The 17998-nt window shown below is 37.8% G+C and overlaps 1 protein-coding gene and 1 long non-coding RNA gene across 2 annotated transcripts; both read right to left on the bottom strand.

Moving 5' to 3' along the window:
• Positions 1 to 6379: 6379 nt before the first annotated feature.
• On the bottom strand, positions 6380 to 7616 carry LOC124542696. Its single transcript, XM_047120614.1, has one exon. The coding sequence runs from the start codon at positions 7579 to 7581 to the stop codon at positions 6796 to 6798; it is 786 nt and encodes a 261-aa protein (XP_046976570.1). The 5' UTR covers positions 7582 to 7616; the 3' UTR covers positions 6380 to 6795.
• Positions 7617 to 8556: 940 nt separating this feature from the next.
• Positions 8557 to 13901, bottom strand: LOC124542672. The gene is made up of 2 exons (XR_006967339.1): positions 13845 to 13901; positions 8557 to 8740 (listed from the first exon to the last, which is right to left on the bottom strand). It is a non-coding gene; the product is annotated as an uncharacterized LOC124542672 (long non-coding RNA).
• Between the last annotated feature and the right edge of the window lie 4097 nt (positions 13902 to 17998).

Here is a 17998-nt window from a genome sequence, read left to right on the forward strand (position 1 = left end):
GGGTTTTTATGTGAAACGAGGTATATCTGCGCGGACACTAGAACATCCCATTGCGCCTATGGTTGAGCAAATGTGGATCCATTTTAAATCAAATAGCAAGTACATAATTGTTGGTATAGCGTACCGCCCCCCCTGGGCAAACGTGACCGGTTTTTTTGATGCTTTATCTGATACCATTGGCTCGTTACCGTTTTATGATTATTTATTTTTATTGGGTGATTTTAATATTAATTACTTAAGTACACATAATTCGCAAAAGCATGCTTTGGACTCGTTTCTTTCTACTCACGACCTCACACAACATATAAATAAACCTACTCACTTTACTGATAATACTGAAACTTTAATTGATCTCATGTGCTCTAACACTAGAGTTGGTCGGATTGAGGTAGATTATGTAGCCGTGTTCGGCGGCCATGCATTTGTATTCTGCGAAATAAATATTAAGAAAAATAAAACGCCCCCAAAAACTATAACGTATAGACCTATAAAAGATATTAAAATAAACGATCTCACCGCTACACTGGGATTGATTAATTGGCAGGAATTGAGTAAAATTGAGGATATAAATGCTATGGTCGCCGGGTTCACGGCAAATATGTTTTCAGTATTTGACGTGCTTGCACCTAATCTAACTAAGAGTATAAAGGAAACACATTATCCACGGGTTACTTATAATATAATTGATGAATCGTAGAAATGAAGCTCAAGTTAAAGCAAGGGGTCTAACTCTGACTCGAGTTAAACTTATTATAAAAACTTGAAACTAGTTTCAATGTTCAGGTAGTACAAGCAATTCATCGAGAAAAATGTGCTTATTTTAATCTACACATAAACTCAATTTTTAAAAATTCTATTGCACTTTGGAAACATTAAAAAAAATATGTCAATATCAAACAAAAACATAGTCATAATATCCCAGATAATATTAATAATCCTGCAATGATTAATTCATATTTCCTTAATGAACCCGGTAGCGATTATGTTTCATTATCAACAATTCATTATTATGAATCACATAAATATAGTGCTATTGATACAGAGTTTACTTCGACGTCTACTAATGAATTGAAACGTCAAAAATAATTCGATCCTTAAAATCGAATTAGTGCAAACGCAATTAAATGGTTTTCAAGTTACTTAGGAAATAGAAAACAAATTGTGGAAACAGTTACTGAGAACGGTTCCAGGAATCTTTCCGACTGTTGCTCGGTCAATAGAGGCGTTCCTCAGGGCTCTATATTAGGACCCATCATCTTTGCACTTTATTGCGCCGATATAGTTGAAAATATTAAATATTGTAAATATCATATCTATGCTGATGACATTCAAATTTACATATCGTTTAAAACAATCGATGCTAGTACGGCTATTCAAAAGTTAAATGACGATCTTAGCCGTATTTCAGAGTGGTCAGATTCTCATCGCCTCATCTTGAATCCCAGCAAGACCAAATATATAATATTAGGTACAAAAAATCAAATTAATGAAATTGGCCATGCAAATCCAAACATACATATAAAAGGTGAGAGAATAGAGCGCGTCATAGAAGTGCGAAATTTAGGCTTGCTGGTCGATGAGGAATTACGGTTTGAAAAACATACAATTAATACAGCTCGTAATTGCTTCTACAGATTAAAAGTTTTGTATCAAATAAGGGATGTTCTTAGTAAAGAAATGCGTATAAAACTGTGCGACACTTTACTGCTATCAAAGTTTAATTATGCTGATACTGTTATAGGGCCTCGACTGCTGGCGCGAACAAAAAATATTATTCAGCGGGTACAAAACGCATGTACCCGATACTGTTTTAACGTACCACCTCGCGCGCATGTCACGCCATACCTAAATGACGCACGAATGATTAAAATGGAACACCACAGGCAATTACATCTTGCCACCTTACTGTTCGTTGTTATTCACAATAAAACCCCCATGTATCTATATAAGAAATTGAGCTGGACAAAAGATAGATAGAATTGAGAAAATAATAAAAGGTACCCTACGGGAGCATCGTCTTATATGCTAAATGTGTATATATATATATATGTGTATAATATATACATAATTATTTTTGGATCTATTGTCTTAGTTTTAGTTAGTTCGTAGGTTTTTTTGTTTCTCTTGTTCCTCTTTTATTGTAATACCTGTGCCTGTGTTTCAAATAAATATATTCTATTCTATTCTATTCTATTCAAAATAGTGCCGGTAATAATGCTTCTGCTACTTCAACGCTGATGGAAATTGTTCAGAGTAGAAATATATCTAATTTTTGTCACTTTATTTATTTTTGCAATCATTGGATATTTGATGTGGAAACATTGCAAAATGTATTATGGAAGATATCTACGCATAAAATTACAGGGTTGCACGACGGTAGCATGCTGCAGGGGCGAACCGGGTCTAAACGGCCCGACCACCCAACAAATCATTGTGTGAAGATAAAGTGAATAAGTGAAACATAAAATTTGACGACCTCCGTGGTCGAGTGGTGTGTACCCGGTTTTCATGGGTACGCCACTCCGAGGTCCCGGGTTCGATTCCCGGCCGAGTCGATATAGATTACCATTAGTTTTCTATGTTGTCTTGGGTCTGGGTGTTTGTGGTACCGTCGTTACTTCTGATTTCCCATAACACAAGTGCTTTAGCTACTTAGTTTAGTTTAGTTTATTCTTTATTGTATACACACAGTGAAATAAAAAAATACAAATGACAAAGATATGGCCTAGATATAACAGGCGTACAATTTTGGCGACCTTATCGCTACATAGCGATCTCTTCCCGGCAACCAACGGTGTAGGATAGGTCATAGAATATAAGGTGGGTGGTGCTCTACTAATAAATAAAATAATATGAATCTATTAATAAAAGTATGAAATAAATATAAATATAGAATACACAAATTATATATCCATTAATAAATTATATTGTCAATACATATAAAATAAATAAATAAATATATATATGTATATATATATATATATATATATATATATATATATATATATCTAAATACAATGAGTAAGAATATAAACGATGTCTTCAAACATAACGAAAAAATAAATAAATTAACAAAATAAAAAACAGAAAAAAGAAATCATTATCGTAAAGGAACTTGAGACAGAAAGTGATTTTTTAAAAGTTTTTTAAAAATAAATAAGGTTTTGGCCTCCCGAATATTTAAAGGAAGGTTGTTCCAGAGCGTAATAGCCTGAATTGTAAATGATTTTTTATAAAAAATAGACTTATGTTCGGGCACCCTTAAAATCAGTCTCTTCGTAGAACGAGGGTGTTCTCCGGGTTTTCCTAAAAATATAAATTTTTCCTTCAGGTAAGGGGGAGTAACAGGGTGAAACAACACACAGTAAAGTATAGACAGGACATACATATTCTGGCGAAGTCTGATGGGTAGCCAATTGAGACGGGAACGAAATTGCGATACGTGGTCGAATTTTCGTAATCCAAATATAAACCGAATAAAGGTATTTTGAAGTCTCTCAAGTTTATTTAACTGGTCTTCGGATAAGTCCACAAAGCTTGTATCAGCATAATCCAAAATAGGAAAGAGTAGAGTTTGTGCAAGCATAATTTTGGTAGGAATGGGAAGAAAATTTCGAAGACGACGCAAAGAACTCAGCGCGACGAACACCTTCCTGCTGATTTCATTCACATGGCGAGTCCAGCTAAGAGAATTATCAACGAAAACTCCAAGGTTTTTGACGGAATCGCAATAAGGAATGACAGTATTGTCAAACATTATCAGAGGCAAGGAGGACCAGTCGACTTTGGATAATTGTTTCCGGCTGCCATTAATTATGCCTTGAGATTTACTAGGGTTGACATTAAGACCAAAAGTTTTACTCCATTCAAGAATGATATTGAGGTCATTATTCATCCTTGTGATTGCCAACGGAAGATTTTCCACAGTCGACTGGGTGTAAATTTGGACATCGTCTGCATACATGTGGTAGAGAGAAGAAAGGTTGTGAGTAATAGAATTAATGAAAATAGAGAAAAGTAACGGTGACAAAACGCCGCCCTGTGGTACGCCAGCATAAATATCACACCACGACGTGTAAGTATCATCAGTACGAATACGTTGCCGACGACCACGAAGATAACTGTGAAACAAGTCAATGACTGCAGGAGACACGTTAAGAGAGCGCAGCTGACTCAGTAGGACATCAAAGTCAACACTATTGAAAGCATTGCTGAAATCCAACAAAGTCATAACAGTGAGCTGTTTACTGTCCATGCCTAATCGAATGTCATCGGTAACTTTTATAAGGGCAGTAACCGTACTATGTCCTGGGCGAAAACCAGATTGGAAAGGATTGAGCAAATTGTTCTTGTTTAGGAAGAGATTTAATTGAAAGTGAATTAGTTTTTCAAGAACTTTTGACAGGAAGGGTAATATAGAGATAGGACGAAAATCGGAAAAGGTAACAGGATTAGCTTTCTTCAGCAGTGGTAAAATATTAGCGCTCTTCCATACTTCAGGAAATACACAGCATGAGACACATTCATTTAGAATATATGTGATCACGGGAGCGATAATATCAAGGAGAGGAATGATCATAGTACGGCTAACATTATCGGTACCAATGGCATTAGATGAGACGGACAGCACGCTTTTCTTAACATCACACACAGTGAACTGACTTAACACAAAAGGAGGATGAGAAGGAGTTGAAGTCATAGAAAGTGAGTTAAGAATACGTGATTTAGCTGAACTATCAAATGAGTTCGAAGTATTAGAAAAATATTCATTTAGGAGTTCTGTATCAATATTAAGAACAGATGGATTATGAGAAGATTTACCAACTCCAACAGTCTCAAGAAATTTCCAAACTCTGTGAGAATCGCTATTCTCGACTGAGGCATGAATGTGGCGACGTTGTGCATCCCTACATAATGTATTGCAGCGATTCCTAGCTTTAATATACTTACTACGATTTTCGTCAGAATTATTTAATTTAAATTTACTTTTAGCAACATTTTTCCTGTGAATGCTAGTTTTTATGTCTTCAGTTAGCCAGGGTGCAGGAAGATGTTTCATCTTTACTTGGTGAATTGGCGCATGAACGTCGTACAGTTGATTGAGCAACGAGCTAAAGACATCAACCCCTTGCTCAATACAAGACGCCGACTCCACTGCTGACCAATCAATATTACGCGCATCAGCACGTAGTTGTTCAACATCCATTCCAGCAAAATTACGCCGCAGAAGTATCTTAGGCTTAACTTTAGGAGGGCGCAGTTTATACGAAAGAAAAATTAAATCATGATAGGAAAAGGCATCGGCAGAACACTGACCGTGCTTGGAAACGAAATCAGGAGAAGACACAATTATAAGGTCAAGAAGAGAAGGAGTAGAATTTGGATATCTGTGGGTCGCTGAAAGGGGAAGAATATGCATGTTACACGCTTCGCAAACAGATACAAGCTTATGAGCTCTGCTGTCATCCTTCAGTAGAGATGTGTTGAAGTCGCCCATTAATATGGTGTGACCATAATTTGGGACAAATGTTTCTACAAGGGCTTCGAAAGAGGAAAAGAAATTCGTTAATAGAGAGGGACTGTAAAAAACGCCAAGTAAAATTTTTGTCTGGCTTAGAGAAACTTCTACTAGTAAGTGTTCAGCCGAATCAACAGGAGGTGGCTGACATGACGAACTTACAATTTTAAAAGGAATGTAGGATCTAAGATAGATCGCCACACCACCACCAGTCCTGTTGCTTCGATCATTACGAATGAGATGGAACCCTGGCAAAGAATACGAAGTAGACGGTAAACAGGGCTTAAGCCATGATTCCGATACTAAAATCGCATGAATATCACGGGACTCAAAAGAGGCAAGCATGTCAGGATAATGGGCTGGAATACTTTGGGCATTTATGTGTACTACGTTAAGATTTTTCACACATTCAGAAAAGAGAGAATTAAGATTGGCGTTAAGAGGAAGGGAAGAAATAGCACTTTGAAGACTTAAGTCACTCAATGACTCATCACCCGAAGATACCGAAAGAAAAGTATCACTAAGAATACTACAATTTGAAGACATTGTAATTATAAATATATAACAATAAAATAAAAAAAAATAAAAGTTAGAATAATTAAAATATGTATGTATATAAAAAAAATAAATAAAACTAATAATAATAATAATAATTTTAAAAATTAACTTAAACGTAAAACTAGTTTACTTAATTTACTGTTACTGTGCCCGATATCCACCGGCGGCATGAAAGAGACCAAAAGTATAACAAAACGTAGTTCAAAAATAATTGTTTACAAAATATAAGTTGTAAAAGTAAAAAGAAAAAAAAAAGAAAAAAAAATCAAGAATAACAATTAAAAATGAATCAAATGGTGTTTTTGTACCTTATTAGTTTAGTTAGAACATATCTTAAGAATAATTGATAAACAAAAGAGGTAAAACTAAAGTATAATAAACAAAGTTCAACATATGATAATATTAAATCCTTAGCTAAGTAAAAAAATAACATTATAATTAAACAAAGCAATATATCTACGAGGCCTGCGGCGGTAATAAGAAATATTAGATAAACAGTTGCAAATAAGACGTGTAAAAGTGAACCCGCGTCGCTCGTTGATAATGCGATTACTATTGCAAATAATCAAACATCAACCTTAGTGATATAGTCGCAGTGTTGATTTTTTAAAAAGTAAAGTAAAACGAAGGATTGATACACTGTTTTAACATTAATAGCTAGGAAGTTAATCAATATGAGACTTATAACAAAGATTACACAAGTGAAAGGTTAAATGTAACTATTTTCTGTAGGGCTTTCTGGGCCTAACACTTGGTTTCGGGGTAATCGAAGCCACTGAGGTCTGCTTCCGTACTCCCACCTGCGTGAAGGATGCCGGTTCGGCTGACACGGCGTCACCTGCACTGTTGACGCTGCCAACCACCTCCGGAATAGCGTTCACTTCAGCCACTGTGACGACACGATGGTGCTTACCGTCAGGACCGACCACAACAACACAGCCGTCTTTCGTCCAGCTGCGTGATACCCCGAACCGTTTACGTGCCGCAACAAATGCTTCGTGCCGGCCCTTCGTCAGAAATTCGGATAATGTGATACCGCTGCCCTTTAATTTGGATTTGCCGTACCATATCTTGTTGCGGAGCCCCTGATCAAAGAATTTAACACATATGGCACGATGCTTGTCACTATTATTTGAACGGCCCAAGCGATGGCACCTCTTAATATTGCTGACTGTGACTTCTGCCAAGGATAGCCGCTCATTCAATATCTTGCACACAATCTCAGCTGGGTCTTCATTGTTGACCTGGGGCACACCGTGAAAAAGCAAGATGTTTCTTCTGGATCGAACTTCCATGTCCTCTTGCTGCCTGGAGAGAATCTGAAGCTGCACCTGCAAGTTCTCCAGCGCCGTCATCACAAAAGTTCTGAAAGCACTAAATTGCGCATTTATATTAGATGACGGACTAGCTGCAGGAATAGATGCCCGAACTTCCCTCCGGAACTCATTCATTTGAGCTGTGAACATGGTAGCTAGCTGCTCGATCGATTTCTGGAGCTGATCCATTATACTTGTTCCAAAAATTAGTGGTAGTGATGTGGCAAATATTTCGTATAAGTTATTACTTACATTGGGATCAAGAGTAATGTATGTGATTTTGTCTCATATACATATAATATAATGCTTAGAATTAGCACATAACTCTTGTATATGTTGTCTATTGTCTATAAAATTAAAGTGTGTTATTTTTTGTGATAAATTTTCAAGTTACATTTGTAATAGTTAAGGTTCATAGTATATGTTTTAAAAAATTGTAGAGATGTCAAATTTACATATACATACAGGCACTATTTTACGTACGGAACGTACGGACGTATTGTACGGAATAAAGTATGGTATGCCAAAACTAAACTAAAAAACTCAGGTATTACGCTGTCTGAGTTCCTTACAAAGGGTCGTTATGAGGCATTTATGGCTGCTAGGCAACATTTTGGTATCGCCAAATGCTGGACGAAAGACGGGAAAATTGTTATTATAGGACCGGATGGAGCCCGTCATCATATCACATCAGCTGCTGAGCTTAGCCCTCTGATTGGTTCATCAGCATCCCAAGATTCGTCTCCTGTTGTTACGGCTGGTTCCACAACCTTAGCTGGCCCTGCTGCACTCTCCAATACAAAAGGTACCAAAATTATCCAAACTCAAACAGCTCGACCCAAGAGAAACATCAAAAAGTAATTGATAATTTTAAACTGTATATACTTTTCTTCTTATTTGTTTACTAATGTAAGTTATCTTCATTCTTTGATGTTTACTCCTTTGATTTATCTATATTATAATCTGTGCTTATATAATATAATATAATAATATATTTTGATAAGGGTGAAATTTGCTTGTGCTTTGATTTGTTGTAATATTTTATGTTGGCGGGTAATCTGTTTGTTTTATTATGACCTCTCTTTTACGCATTTATTTCAATTTCAATAATGTAATAACTAAATTATATTTTACGTAAACTCTATTTTATACTCGATAATGATTTTGAATTCAATTCAATTCTTAGTTTAATGGCTTTTAGTTGTGCCGGCAGGGCACAGATTATTTCGCCAATGTCACGTAGGATGGAGAAGACACGAATGAGATTAATCGGTGCGGTTGAGACACTAGACTCATTTGAATTTTAAAGTCAAGAATAGTAGTATTAATTTCCTTGTTAATCCTTAACCTAGAACAACACAAACATTAAGAGTTAATAATAGGATAATTAAAAAGAAAAAAAAAATTGTTGTTAGTATTCTAAACTACATATGTAATAAAATATGAAAAATTGGACTATTCACAACTTAATTTTATTAAATTTGATATATTTACATAAGATTGAACAAAATGGACTAAACACAAACGTCAACAAACATTCAACATTTATAGGGCGAGGGACTTTAGGAGGGAGGATGTCATAAATGGGACGGAGAAGTTTAGGGCAAAGGAACAGCATATGGGTTGCAGAGCCTTCGTCAAGGCCACATTCACACAGTGAGTGATCACGAACTCTGATTTTTGCTAGATGAGTAGGTGTGCATGAATGGCCGAGGCGTAACCGGATTCCAGGATTTATTCATTTCAGCTTTAGCAAGAGAAAGCAAATCCTGAGATGTGTTGGCAAAATGCTCAGATGTACCAGATTGGATAGCAATCTTAGCATATGAGTCTGCCATCTCATTACCTGATATAGCTGAATGGCTAGGAATCCAGACCAGCAGGACTTGTAGCCCTTGTTGATGACAGGACAACAGGGCCTCTCTGATCTTAAAAACGATTGAAAGTCTTGATCTGCTACGAAAAGGATTTTCTTTAATGGCCAACAGACAGCTTAGTGAGTCACATAAAATAATTGTTTGCTGAATATTGTGTGACTGGGCAAACATTACAGCTTCCAGTAAAGCGATAGCCTCACCGGAGAATACAGAGGTTTCGGGGGGACATTTAAATAATAGGGCTGTTTTAAATTTAGGAATCCAACAAGCTGCACCAACGCAGCCGGTCGGCGAGAGCTTAGAGGCATCAGTATATATAGGGAGATGATTTGGCCAATTTTGATGAAAAATTGTTTGAAATTGGATATTAGTATCAGGGGAACCTTTTACGAGTCCAAGATTTGTAATTATCGGAGGATTATAAATAAGTGCTTTAAAGGAGGTGTAAAAAAGAGGATTAGAGGGAAAAGTGGTAAGTGGATGGGGGAGTTTGGTATACTTGAGGAAACTGTTTAATAGGAATGGGGATGCCGGATTATCTGAGTTACAAAGGTGGGATAGTTTGTTTAATCTAATCAGTAGAGGATGGGAGGGTAGCTGTAACAATCTGATGATAAAGCGGTCACAAAGATATTGCCTCCTTATCTGTAGAGGGGGGTCAACACACTCAACCTGTAGAGCATTAGTAGGGGTGGATTTCATCGCACCCAATATAATGCGAAGACATTTATATTGTATTTTATTTAATTTTTCTGAAGCTGATTTATTAAAAGGATCTAGAACGAACAGTCCATAGTCCAAATGACTACGAACTATTGCGTTATAGACCAATTTTAATGTATAAGGGTGAGCTCCCCACCAGACTCCAGACACAGCTCTAAGGGCATTAATTGATTTTTCACATTTCTTGGCTATGTAATCAGAGTGTGAAATTCCGTTCAGTTTGTAATCGAGAATTATACCAAGAAATTTTGTTTTGTCCACAAAGTTAATGCATTGACCCTCATAAAATAGATCAAAGGCAGGAATACGTCTTTTTTTCGTAAAAATCACTGCTTGACTTTTGGCTATCGAAAGCGACAAGCCATGGTCACAGAGCCATTGGGATAGGTAATGCAAAGCAGAGTTTAATCGAAATGTTAAATTTTCAACGGAACTAGATCTATAATATAAAACTATGTCATCAGCATACTGGAGGATGTTACAAAAGTTGTTAACAGACAAATCGAGGTCATGAGTGTATATGCTATAAAGCAGAGGGCTGAGTACTGAGCCTTGAGGAAGACCTTTCCAGACGAATCTGGGGGGAAGTGAGAGATGTTGGTGTCTAACCGTTATTGATCTGCAAGTTAACAGATTACATATGAAATGAACTATTCTCGGTGGTATACTCAGCTGTTGCATTTTCTGCCTGAGCAACGGAAGAAGGACATTATCATATGCAGAAGATATATCAAGAAAGATTCCCACAAGGTACTCTCCTTTAGCGAAGGCAATTCGAATGTCTGTTGTAAGTATGCTTAGACTATCAATAGTGCTCGACCCCTTCCGAAAGCCAAATTGAGAGGGAGCAAGTAAGTTTCTGCTTTCCATTAACCATTCCAGGCGATTCTTCAAGAGATGTTCAGTGATCTTTGCCAAAGTAGATGATAAAGCTATAGGCCTATACGAATTGCAATCGGAAGGGTTCTTACCCGGTTTAAGGATGGGAATAACAATTTGTGACTTCCAAGATTGCGGGATGATTCCTTTGATAAAGACCGAGTTAATAATATTTAAAAAACAATGTTTAGCTTTATCATTTAATTTGGAAATAAAAGAGTAAGGAACGCTATCTTCCCCGGGTGTCGAATCGGATAAACCATTTAATGCACATTGAAGTTCATAAAAAGAGAAGGGGGCATCCATTTCATCCAAAGTAGATGCTGGCGTAGAAATTAGAAAACTGTCCTCATATGGGACAAAGGGGGGGGCAAGCTTCTCAGCAAAATTGTTAAGCCACTCAGAAGGAGTATTTGAGGTAGGATTGTCAGAGTTAAGGCAACGGCGGAATTTTTTAAGTTGGGACCAGACTGCAGAGGAAGAGGAACGAGGGTTCAGGGATTCACAGAATTAAATCCAACTGACTTTTTTCTTTTTAGAAATCATTCGTTTTAATTTGGCGTCGATTCTCTGATACTTGTAAAATTTATCCATAGACATACACATAGTGTATGTTTCTTCAGCCTCTAGTCTCTGTTCAGTTAATCGTTTGCATTCCTCATCCCACCAGGGGGTGGAAAGCAAATGATTTTTTGAGATGTGTTTTTTGGGAAAATGGAGATCAGCTGCAGTTAGAATACCATTAACGAAAAGGTCGTAGCAAAGGATTACATTTCGATAGTCTTGCGACGCAAAGAGGGAGTCAATCATGTCGTCAACAGATTCAGCATATGCAGACCAATTAACATGTTTTAATTTATATTTTAATAAAGGATTTGGGTTGGAGTATGGGATGGATCGGTTATTTAAAGAAAGGAGGATAGGGAAGTGGTCACTACCAAAAGAGGATGATAGGACATTCCAGGATAATTGAGAAGCAAGGGCAGGAGAGGTTAGGGATAGGTCAACAACGGATTTTGGGTTTTGGTTGGGGTATACTCTACGTGTTGGTGAGCCATTATTGAGGATGCAGAGGTTTGCATCATCAAATATGTCCATCAACAAGAGAGCAAACGAATCAGAAAAATGTGAACCCCAGGAGGTATGGTGGGCATTAAAATCACCCATGACAAGGATAGGGTGAGGGAGACTAGAGAAGATGGCGGATAAATCGGGAATTAAAGCGGGATTAGGGTGAGGGATATACAGGGAGAGAAAAGAGATGTTGAGGGCTCTGACAGCAACAGCATTAATATGCTGGCTGGACAGGGATAGAGGGATTTGGGAAAAGGGAAGGGAGTGCCGGATAAAAATGGCACTCCCGGCATAACCATCACTCCTGTCATCTCTCAAACAGGAGAAGCCCGGTACCCGAAATCGGGATCCAGGGATCAACCAAGTTTCAGACATGGCAATAATGACAGGTTTATGGAGATTAATTAGAGAGAGGAGTTCATGTTTTTTAGGCCGGACGCTCTTGCAGTTCCATTGAAGGAAGCTGATTGGGGCCATTTTTAAGGATTGAGAATAGTTGACCTAAGTCTTGAGCAACGTTGGACGGTAAGGGGATATCATTACAGGTTGAAATAATGCTTAGAAGAATCTTCGTTAACATTTCCAAGAAGTTGGGATTGTTATTTACGGGGAGAGAAGTATTTTGGTTGAGAGCACAACCATTGGGAGTAGTAGAGGGACAATTGCTAACAATGGATTGGTGAGCCTGTTTATCGTATCCTTTTCCAAGCGGTGAGCTTGGGCGAGGAGTACTTATAACAGTCTTACGATAGGATCTGACAGGTGAAGGGATAGATTTGTTTGGGATAGTTGGAGAATATATAGGAGGGGTAAACATCTCTTTTGCAATCTCTGCATAGGATCTACGAACAGGAGGGAACCTTGAGGATGCTTCTATATATGACACATTGTCTTGGGACATAACAATTTTTATGGATTGTTGGCGTGAAAATTCAGGACAGTCCTTATCCGTAGTAAAATGAACACCTGAGCAATGTAAGCAAGTGGCGTTATCCTTACTTACATCACAAGACTCACCTGTGTGGGATTTGGAGCACTTAAAACATCTAGGTTGTGATCGGCACTGAGTTTTTATGTGTCCATAACGGCAGTAGTTCAGGCATTGGATCGTAGGAAGTTTATACATTTCTACAGGTAGGGAAGTATGATAGGAAAACACTTTATTGGGAAGCATTTGCCCCCTAAATGTGATAACCACAGATTGGGTTGGGACCCATGTGATAACACCATCAGTAAAAGTTTTCCTGTTAAGGCGTCTGATTTTTAAAACTTCACCACATCCAGAGGGAAGTTCGAGTGATGTTGCTAATTCATCCATTGTCCAGTCCACGGGAATACCCTTAATCAAACCCATTCTAGTAATATTGAAAGTCGGTACAATAGCTTTGTATTTACACATTTCAATAACAGGGTTTGCTAGAAAGGAGTTTGCTGCCTTGCTTGTTGAAAACTCAACAGATATTTTATTGCGTCCTACATTTTTAAGACCATCGTTAATAATACCACTAATTTTGTGAGTATGTAGAAATTGCCCAAATTTGATAGCCCGTATAGTAGTTCCTGAAGCAGGATCCGAGACTTCCCGGGACACATGAACAATGAAAGGGCCTTTGTCACTGTCTAAATAACTTTTAGGGCCTTCAGAGTAGGAAGGATGGGTATAAATCGTTTGGATGGAGGGAGTTGCGGTTGTGGGATGAATTACCGTTTTCTTTGTGTTGGAGTCGGAATTAATCGAATCATTAGTACTTTGTCGTTTACGAGAAGGTATAGAAGGGGAAGAACAATTGTCGGGAACTAAATCTACTGAGCCACCTGGATCAGGGGGTTCGGGAGGAGTATCAACCTCCATTATAAAACTTAAAAACTACAGAATATTAAAATACAGCAAATACTCACAATATGTATAAATGTTAGTAACACCACTAACCCAAATATCAACTAATAGTACTATTAACAGTAAAATACACTACAAAACTAAACGTAAACACTCAAAATCTCTTAACACGTGTGTTAACCAACACTAACGCAAGCGAAAAAAAAAACATGATTTTGAATGCCACCATAAAGAATACGCTTCTGACATTTGACAAGTCAATTTTTCTTTTTTAAATTGTTTTGCTTGTGATGCTAAAGTATTACACTGTACAGCCTACAACAATGTCAAGTGGCGGCCAATCTGTGTTAAAGATAATATCTATTGTATTTATATAAACTAGCCATAATAATATTATTGTTAGTATATTTTCTGTGCTATTTAATTATTGTTTTTATAACTTAAAAATCAATAGATATAGATCGCAAGGTGGTAGTTTCGTACGGTATATATAAATATAAGTAGATATGCCGCATGTGCCGCATGTGCCGCATATGCCGCATAAAACAAGCTTCTTTTTTTATCTTGAGTTTATTTATATAAAAATTTTGTTTTAGAATATAGAATATATTTATTTGAAACACAGGCACAGGTATTACAATAAAAAAGGAACAAGAGAAACAAAAAAATCTACGAACTAACTAATACTATGACAATAAATCCAAAAACAATTATGTGCGTAGACATGTACACATGTAATGCCTGCAAATATGCCGTGTCCCAAACAGGCGGACCATTCAGCGAAATATGGGTCCTAAAAAAAAACCAATGCTGATTTTCAATGGTCACCTTTTTGTCGTATTCATCGCTGTGACGGACAGCGACAAAGACATCGAATTAACATAATAATAATTACGTGAATTATAATATAAAACAAAACAATCGGCGCACGTGAAGCAGTGCAGGTGTTCACCCTCCATCAGACAGCCACGCGCGCCGGTATCGGCAAGAGGTGAATGCTCGATTTTTTAGTGTTTTACGATTATTATATTACGTAACATGCACTCGTGAATTCATGATAAAGGAAACGTGCTTTGTTTGCAGAGAATAAAAAAAAATGAAAAAATATTAATAAGGTATGTTAATGCACACTATTATAAAATAAATATAATTTTTAAAACATGTCTTGTCATAACCTAAAATTCATTTTTAGACCACCTTCACAAAACTTTTTGCGATAGATATAAATGAGGGAGTCGTCTCGGGAGCAGCAGCATGCACGAATGATGGAACAACCTCAACATGCGACGGAGCCATACTAATTGGGTAAATAATACAATCTAACAATATATAATAGTGGAGAAGTATTATGTTTCATATGTACACATTTGTATGTTCAATCGTATATTAATAAATAATTTATTATTTATTACCAAAAAAAAAAAAAAAACAAAAGGAAGAAAAAAGAACAAAAAAATAATAAATAAATAAATAAAATCTGGTATATATGTACATATTTTAAATGTGCTATTGTATTTGAAGTTGTAAACTATATAAATATTGTTTATATTTAACACGAAACGAATTAATGGTTTTCAGGATCCGAAGCGGAGGCGGCAGGTTGTTCCTGCAGTTCGTCGCTGCATAACGGAAGCTGCCACGAAACGCCGCTGAACGATGCGATGGCACATTTAGCATATAAGACGATGCTCCCGTAGGGTACCTTTTATTATTTTCTCAATTCTATCTATCTTTTGTCCAGCTCAATTTCTTATATAGATACATGGGGGTTTTATTGTGAATAACAACGAACAGTAAGGTGGCAAGATGTAATTGCCTGTGGTGTTCCATTTTAATCATTCGTGCGTCATTTAGGTATGGCGTGACATGCGCGCGAGGTGGTACGTTAAAACAGTATCGGGTACATGCGTTTTGTACCCGCTGAATAATATTTTTTGTTCGCGCCAGCAGTCGAGGCCCTATAACAGTATCAGCATAATTAAACTTTGATAGCAGTAAAGTGTCGCACAGTTTTATACGCATTTCTTTACTAAGAACATCCCTTATTTGATACAAAACTTTTAATCTGTAGAAGCAATTACGAGCTGTATTAATTGTATGTTTTTCAAACCGTAATTCCTCATCGACCAGCAAGCCTAAATTTCGCACTTCTATGACGCGCTCTATTCTCTCACCTTTTATATGTATGTTTGGATTTGCATGGCCAATTTCATTAATTTGATTTTTTGTACCTAATATTATATATTTGGTCTTGCTGGGATTCAAGATGAGGCGATGAGAATCTGACCACTCTGAAATACGGCTAAGATCGTCATTTAACTTTTGAATAGCCGTACTAGCATCGATTGTTTTAAACGATATGTAAATTTGAATGTCATCAGCATAGATATGATATTTACAATATTTAATATTTTCAACTATATCGGCGCAATAAAGTGCAAAGATGATGGGTCCTAATATAGAGCCCTGAGGAACGCCTCTATTGACCGAGCAACAGTCGGAAAGATTCCTGGAACCGTCCTCAGTAACTGTTTCCACAATTTGTTTTCTATTTCCTAAGTAACTTGAAAACCATTTAATTGCGTTTGCACTAAATCCATAATATTTTAATTTTGATAAAAATAAAGCTCTATTTATCGTGTCAAATGCGCGAGAGAAATCTAATAATACAAGGATTGTGCCCTTGCCCACGTCTTGAGCACATAGCACATTGTCAATCACGTCCAATAATGCAGTGGTCGTACTGTGATGTTTTCGAAAACCTGATTGCAAGCTGGGCAAAATATTCTGTGATTCTAAGAAATTTGTCAAATTAGTGCATACTAGCTTTTCTAAGATTTTGGATATACAGGGCAAAATGCTTATAGGGCGTAAATCTTTGAGTTCGCTTACATTTTGTTTTTTGGGGATTGGCCTCACCAGTGCGGTCTGCCACAAGGTTGGAAATGTATTACTTTTTTTTTTTTTTTATGGAATAGGTGGCAAACGAGCAGGAGGCTCACCTGATGGAGAGTGACTACCACCGCCCATGGACATCTGCAACACCAGGGGGCTTGCAGGTGCGTTGCCGGCCTTTGAGAAAGGAGTAGGCTCTTTTCTTGAAGGTTCCCATGTCGTATCGGTTCGGAAAAACCGCCGGCGAAAGCTGGTTCCACAGAGTGGTTGTGCGAGGCAGAAAATGTCTAAGAAATCGCGCTGTTGTGGATTTTCGGACATCAAGATGGTGCGGGTGAAACTTAGAATTTTGACGAGATGTCCGAAGGTGAAATTCAGCAGCCTGGATTAATCCGAACAATTCCTCGGAACATTCCCCGTGAAAAATTCGGTAGAAGATGCAGAGTGATCCAACATCTCTACGCAAAGCCAAAGGATCAAGGAGATCGGAAAGGGCTTGATCGTCGATAACTCGAGCCGCTCTACGTTGGATGCGGTCAAATGGAAGGAGCTGGTACTGGGGAGCACCCGCCCAGAGGTGAGAGCAGTACTCCATGTGAGGCCGAATTTGCGCCTTGTAAAGTTTTAGGCGATGGGCCGACGTGAAATACTGTCTCGCCTTGCTGAGCACACCGAGCTTCTTTGAAGCCAATTTGGCTTTGCCTTCCAATTGACCGCGGAACTGAACGAGGCTCGAAATATCAACGCCAAGTATTCCGATACTACCTGTAGCGGCTATCGGGATGTTCTCAAATCGTGGAGATACGACAAATGGTGTTTTTTTAGCGGTTAACGCGCAAACTTGCGTCTTTTTGGGGTTGAAATGGACTAAATTTAGCCGGCCCCAGTTCGAGACTTCGTTTAACGAAGACTCGATTTCAGACACAAGTTTGTTCCGGTTTTCTTCGACGTTTTCCCGAGAAATATTAGCGCGGCCGGTGTATAAGGTGTCGACGGTCTGCATAGCAATGAATGTTCCCGATTTGCAACAAATCATTGATATGCAGAAGAAACAGAGTGGGTGATAGAACGCAGCCTTGTGGAACACCAGCATTGACGAATTTTAAGTCAGAGCATGCACCGTCGACAACGACCTTGATGCTCCGATCTGCCAAAAAGCTGGTAATCCAATTGCATAATTTCCCGGGAAGCCCATAGGAAGGAAGCTTCGAAAGAAGCGCTTTGTGCCATACACGATCGAAGGCCTTCGCTATGTCCAAGCTGGCTGCCAATGCCTCCCCCTTGCTCTCAACTGCTTCAGCCCACCTGTGAGTAAGGTAAA

This window comes from Vanessa cardui, chromosome W (genome assembly GCF_905220365.1).
Source record: "Vanessa cardui chromosome W, ilVanCard2.1, whole genome shotgun sequence".
Classification (NCBI taxonomy): domain Eukaryota; kingdom Metazoa; phylum Arthropoda; class Insecta; order Lepidoptera; family Nymphalidae; genus Vanessa; species Vanessa cardui.

Excerpts from the sequence above, each read along its gene's own strand:
- LOC124542696 (XM_047120614.1), bottom strand. The coding sequence starts at position 7,581 with ATGGATCAGCTCCAGAAATCGATCGAGCAGCTAGCTACCATGTTCACA.